This window comes from Culex quinquefasciatus, chromosome 2 (assembly GCF_015732765.1).
Source record: "Culex quinquefasciatus strain JHB chromosome 2, VPISU_Cqui_1.0_pri_paternal, whole genome shotgun sequence".
In the NCBI taxonomy this organism is placed as follows: domain Eukaryota; kingdom Metazoa; phylum Arthropoda; class Insecta; order Diptera; family Culicidae; genus Culex; species Culex quinquefasciatus.
Window position 1 is genome coordinate 194,200,797 of NC_051862.1, and position 6,308 is coordinate 194,207,104.

A 6,308-nucleotide genomic window follows, 5' to 3' on the forward strand; every position below is an offset into this window, starting at 1 on the left:
GTTTTTATAATTATTTACTAAACGTACCGAAAAATGTGTCAAGGGTCGTTCTTTCTGATCTATCAAGAATATTCAAAATATCAGCTCTTCAAACAATCTATTAACGTATCTACTTACATTTCACCGCTCACGAATGCTTTCGCTTGGACTTTTTGCGGTAACTCATCTTCCTGGTCTTGCAATCATCGTCCCTCGCGACCTCGAACTCTCCATCGTCGTAGTCCTCGTCCTCCTCACCCACCGCCCCCCGTCCACTCCTTCGATTTTGTTCCCTCTCAAACAGCTCCTGAAACGCCTCGTACTCCTCCAGCGTTACGAAGGCGACCTTCACGGCGAATCGCTTGTCGGTGGTGTCCGTGATCTGGTTCAGCTTCGGATTGTCGTTCGGATCGCCCGGGTCCGCCTTCAAGCTGCGCGGCTTGAACAGGCCCAACCGTTCCAGGAACACGTGCCGGCAGCGCACCATGTCCAACTCAGCGGCCAACGCGCACGACTTGACCACTTCCGGCACCTCTATTCGCATCCGCTGCAGAATGTACTCGACCTTGGGTTGGATCGTCCCCTGTGCGTCGTCCGCCACCAAATTGGGACAGTTCAGGAACAACCGCCAGACGTTCTTTCGCGTCTCGAAGTACGAGTGCAGGAACGCCACCCGGGCGGCCAACTTTCCCTGGTCGGTCAAATCGAGCAGTTGGGGGTGGGCCGCAAGTAGGGCTTGCATTTGGCGATCCCCGAACTGGCACGACCGCCAGCAGTGCAAACTGCCCGCAAGCCGGTCCGGATCTCGGCCCAGCAGCTCCGGATAGGCGGAAACAATCGAGAGGAACTTGTCCGATTCGATGCCTTCGGCGGCCATCAGCTGGTGCGTACGGTGCCACTGATCCGGTCCATACCGAGTTAGCTGGGGGACGGATGTCAGCAGTTTGTCGAGACTGCCCCGGTCGACGGCGTCCAGTGTGGAGACGAGCGAGTCAACCTGAAAGTTTGCCTTCAGTTGTAACTATTCAATCAGGTTCAAAATAAGTAAAATTACCAATTTTGTCACAGGCTGGGTGCAGAAACTTCTGAAAACAAATGATTTTCTTAAAAAACCAATCATTTTGATGAGCAATTTCCAAATTAAATTTTCTTGATAACCGCGAGGCAGAACCGGCGCAACCAAAACAAAAACAGAAAACAAAAGGCAAGGTTGCCAGGTTTTCAAATTTTGTTTGCACAGTGAGAAAAATGTTCTAAATTTATGTAAATGTATTTATCTAATTGGGTCCTAAAATGAAGCTTAGATTGATGATATTATTGTATTGTGAAAGCAGACAAAAATCAAAATATGAACGCAACCTGTCAAAGCTGTTGCGCCACAGGCTGATGTACACGCTAACGACAAACCACTACATTTTTGTTCAGCGCAACAGATTTTTTCGCGCAACAGAAGTGTTGCGCACTTCGGTTTGGTGGTGCGCGGATAATATACAGCTATAAAGCTTTTTTTTCTGAGTACAATGACCCTTTGCACGACAACAAAGAGTTTAAAATGGATTTTTAAATCAATTTTGAAAAATAAACCTCGCGGTCCTTCTTGACATCTCTTTCCAAGGGGACCATAGTTGATCCATCGAAAAAATGTTGTCTTGTCAACTTTTTTTTGCATTAAAATAAAAAAAAGTGATCAGAAATGATTTTTAAGCGTGTTTTTAATCGTTGTGCATCAAAATTTACATAGGGCTTTAGGACCCTATTTTATGTATTATTATTAAATTATTTGATAATGGAGCATTTCCATTCAAGCAGTTTTTACTTTTTTCTGTTTTTTCTACTCTGTTTTCCTTATAGGCTAGTATGCAGATCGGAAGGAACGGGGTCAAGAAACAGCTTTACGAACAGCAGAACAAAGGAGAGGGAGCGATTTCTCGGAGCTTTTCTTCACCCTCTCTGACTCGCTTGCGCTGCTGCTGCTGCCCACACGGAGAATCAGCATTACACTTTTTGCAGTTCGATTTTACACCACCGACTAGTTTCAACCCTCGAACTGAAAAAAGTGTAAAGTGCGAACTGCAAAAAGTGTAAAAGTTACATCTTTGCCAGTTCAGGGGTCCGAACTGGAAAAGGTGTAACTTTTGGACTTAGAATAATTTCGAGATTTTTGTCCGCTGTCAAATCGGGACTTAGTGCAATTTTGGAGTTGGTGGCAAGAGTAGGTGCTGAGGTAAGTTTGGCGCACAGATGCCGAAAAATGCAATATTCCGCTTTCGCAAACCGAATAACGTTCTTCGTTGCGGGCCGGTGGACACTTTTGTGGCCGATTCCGGTTGAATTATTGGTTCCCCGGTCTGGAGGAAGCGGAATTGTACCGTCCGGCAACGTTTTTTCGAAATCGTTGGCGAAGATCGGAAAAGGCAAAATTCCGATTCCCCCAGACCGGGTAATGAAGAATTGCGGACCGGTGTATACTTTTGTGACCAATTTCGGCAAAATTTTTGGGTCCCCGATCTTGAGGAAGCTGAATTGTAACTTCCGGATATGAGTTTTTGAAATCGGAGAAATGGAATCTTGCGTTCCCCGATCTTGGCGGACAAATTTTCCAGAAGTCTTGCCGGAAGGTATAATTCCGCTTCCACCAAACCGGAGAACCAATAATTTAACCGGAACCGGTTACAAAAGTGGTTACCGGCCACGAATTCTTTGTAATCCGGATTGGAGGAAAGGGAATCTTGCGTTTCCCGATCTTGCCCGGAAAATTTCAAAGAATCCTTGCCGGAAAGTACAATTCCACTTCGTCCGAACCAGATTCCCAAGAATTAACCCGAATCTTGCAACAAAAATGTCCAACGGTTAGGAATTCTTCGTTATCCAGTTAAGGGGAAGCGGAATTGTACCTTCCGGCAAGGATTCTTAGAAATCTGTCGGGCAAAATCGGGAAACGTCAGATTCCCTTTCCCACAATCCGAATTTCCGAGAATAGCCAACGAATACATTTGTGGCCGGATTGGGGTGAATTTTTTGGTGCTTTGGTTTAGGGGAAGTTAGAACTAGCTTTCTATCTGCGGTCCATGCAGTTTATCTAGAAAACAAATTTTAATGCGTTTTTTTCCCTTCCAGTGGTGCCGGCTTGACCGCGGCTTCGTTGCAGAATCCGATGTGCCCTACTCCAACGGACAGTGATAGCGAGCAGGGTTCGTTGGAGGACTTCCTGGAGCAGTGTCTAGCTCCGTGTTGCTGGGAGATTTGGAAGACGTGAAGGATTAGAACGACGACGATTCCATCATGTACCGAGAGGTGTCGGACAGGTGTCCGCGAGGACTTTGGCAGTGGCGAAGAAGGTCGTGTGACGTCCGTTGCGGTGTCGATGTACTCCCAGCGAAGTGGCGAATCAACGCTTTCACCATGCTTACCACACATTGGAAGACGTCCTGCAGCTGTTAGGCCAGTTTAACTCCAAACCCTGGCCTCGTCACCTTCCAACAACGCCAAGAACCTCGAAAGTATCTCAAACGTGCTCATCCACGTTGATGAACAGGAAGATCAGCTGAAGAAGCAGATCATGGATCCGCTCGTTCTAACCAGAGCTGTCCGTTCCTGTTTTCATTCGAAACGCGCCAACTGTACTTTAACTGCACGGTCTTTGGCACCTCGCGGAGTTTGGCTGCAGTCCCAGCGGGATGTCAACCTGGAGAGGCAATACGCTCCCGGGTTTAGTCCACGCCACGCCGACCAGCACGAATTCCGCGTGTGTCGCCTATAGCACGAACGTGTCATGGTACCGCGCAGAGAAAATCTACTCGAGTGGGCCCAGCAGATCATAAGGACGTGCTGGAGGTAGAGTTCCAGGCTGAGGAAGAAACCGGTCTTGAACCAACGTTGGAGTTTCACGCTATGGTTGCGTCCGAGCTTCAGCGAAGTGACCTGGGAATGTGGCTGTGTGACGACGAACCGAAGCTGATCGTAAGATCATCCCTTAATCAACCTCAAGTTTCAATTATGAACCGTTCTTCCATCTTCCAGTTGACGTCACAATCAACAACTTGACGATCAACTTCTGCCTGCAGGAGAGCATCGGCAAGCAGCTGGCCGCGTTCCACTGCAGCTTATCGAAGTGTTTCCGCTGAGGTGATCCGGAACATGCTGTGCGGCTAGCAGAACCCTGAGTGGACCCGGGAGGACATTATAACCTACACGAAATCATGCAAGTCATCCAGCAAAAGTCCGTCTACTAACCAAACACCCCGAAGTCCGAGGAACTACACTCAAACCCCGATTTTTGACACCAACTGTTGTCAAACGAACGGGGTCACTTTTTAATTTTAGATGTGTTATCTCGTGACATTTATTGTATTTTTTCTTTTTTCTAGTTTCGTGGCAGCCAGCAAACGGTTGGTGTTTGAGAACCTGATTGCACTCCCGGTGCAATTTATTTCGCCGACTTCGGTCCTGTAACGCTAGAGCATCCGGTGGCCCAGCAGAACGATCCGACGTTTTCGTCCGGAACGAAAGCCTGAGGTCGCGAAGACCGCCACCAGCGAAGATAGGAAAAAGGGCACCAAGTCCACGAAGTCAGCGTGGCATTATCGGCACTCCTCGGGTGGAGTACAAATCGGAAAGAAGGTGAGATTACTTGAGTTAAGATGCTGAAAGAATAGTTCTTTTTTATATTTGCGTTTACTTCCAGCTCCCTTCCAATCTTTGTCCGTCCTCCGGAGTTGGACACGTGCTGCCAGACCGACCTGTTACTGTACATAGCTCCGTCGTCGCAATACCGCGATCATCGAGGATGTCAAGTAGCTGACAGGATCCTCGGCTCTGTATCGTATTCCTTAAGAGTTGAGCTAAAATGTGTCCACATCCTTTGGATCGATCCCGAACCCTTAGTATTTTCCCGCAGACGGATGCGTGCTTCCAGACGGACCTGCTACTACACCCCGGACCTCCGTAACGTTAACAACCTGCTTGTCGTTGATGCTGTTTGCCGGGAGTATTCGCTATGTTCCCGAGAACATAATCTGCATCGAAATTGTCCCGCACGAATTACTGGGCATCAACTTCCTTGATAGGACGCTGGTGTGCGTTCGGAACCGGCCAGAAAGGTTCGCTTACAATGTCGTTCAATTAGGTATTCTTCTGATGCTGACGGACTGAAAGAAAAGCGCGCGTTCCGCAAGTTTCCACATCGCCGTGGGGACCTGACCGAGCTGCTGTGGTCAGTTCCGCCTACAACGTACCTACAACAATAACTGGACCATGGCGCAGTCCGCTGCCGAAAACGGCAGCAGGTTGAACAGACCTTCCGGTGGGTGATACTGGCTCAAATTGATTTGGAATAAATAAAACTTATGATTTTTTTTTCTTTTTCTCTAGGTTCGTGGCAGACAGCAAATCGGAAATGATTCGCGTTGACTTCGCAACACCAAAGCTGGTTCCGGCTGGACCAAGACCAAGGTTCATTTTGAGGTTGCTCCAAAAAGCAAACAAGTTGGGACCGGTGGGCGGAACATTTAACTTGGAACAGCGGTATTAGCTCGGAAACATCAATTATTTTTATTATTATATTGTGAAAGTAGTCTTTTTTCATTTATTTATTGTACAGAATTTTTGAATAAATAAACATATTGTCCAATCTTATACTTTAGTTTAAATTTAATATCTCTTAATAAGAATCCCAAAGAAAATCCAAAAACGCCCAAATATAGGCAACAGGCATTTTTTCACCCGGTGAAACGTTTCAATTTCAATTTTACACGAATTCCAGTTCGACCCCTGTTACACGAAAGTATGTAATCGTACTTGAACTGAATTTCGTGTAATCGAACTCGATTTCGTGTAATGCCTATCCTCCGTGCATTTGATTTGTTTCTTGACCGATTCCTTTCGAAGTGCGTATACCGCTTATAGGTTCTTATAGGTTATATTGATGAGACAACATTTTTTCGATGGATCAACTATGCTCCCCTTCGAACGAGCTGTCAAGTAGGAACTTTTCTGTCGAGAAGGACCGCGGAGTTAATTTTTAGAAAATGATTTAAAATAGTTTAAAATCCATTTTAAATCCTTTGCGCTCTTACTTTATCGTTGTAAACCAGGGGTGCTCAAAGTTTTTGGATGCCGGGCCAATTTTGAAGCTCAAATGAGCTTGCGGGCCATAAGTTTAAAATTGGTTATTTATGTAAAGAAATTACGTTATATAAATGTAAAACAACTAAAAAAATAAATCTGTTACTTGAAGTTTTTCATTGAATTTCCGTTTTTTAACATTTTCGTTATTTAAAAGTAATAGAAAACGTAAAATATTTTTTTTTCAGCTAATGCTATAGCAGTTG

At 45.9% G+C, this 6,308-nt stretch overlaps 1 protein-coding gene and 1 long non-coding RNA gene across 2 annotated transcripts; one reads left to right on the forward strand and one right to left on the reverse strand.

The window, feature by feature from the left end:
- Nucleotides 1-80: 80 nt before the first annotated feature.
- LOC6034890 (transcription termination factor 4, mitochondrial) lies at nt 81-1,190 on the reverse strand. Its single transcript, XM_038255551.1, has 2 exons — nt 1,034-1,190; nt 81-976 (listed from the first exon to the last, which is right to left on the reverse strand). The coding sequence occupies exons 1-2, from the start codon at nt 1,097-1,099 to the stop codon at nt 128-130; spliced, it is 915 nt and encodes a 304-aa protein (XP_038111479.1). The 5' UTR covers nt 1,100-1,190; the 3' UTR covers nt 81-127.
- Nucleotides 1,191-3,344: 2,154 nt separating this feature from the next.
- Nucleotides 3,345-5,618, forward strand: LOC6042152. The gene is made up of 4 exons (XR_005277780.1): nt 3,345-3,939; nt 4,000-4,599; nt 4,664-5,281; nt 5,350-5,618. It is a non-coding gene; the product is annotated as an uncharacterized LOC6042152 (long non-coding RNA).
- Nucleotides 5,619-6,308: the final 690 nt, after the last annotated feature.

Coding starts and splice junctions, on each gene's coding strand:
- LOC6034890 (XM_038255551.1), bottom strand. CDS start 1,099: ATGATTGGTTTTTTAAGAAAATCATTTGTTTTCAGAAGTTTCTGCACC. Junction 977..1,033: donor CCCAGCCTGTGACAAAATTG/GTAATTTTACTT, acceptor GCAAACTTTCAG/GTTGACTCGCTCGTCTCCAC.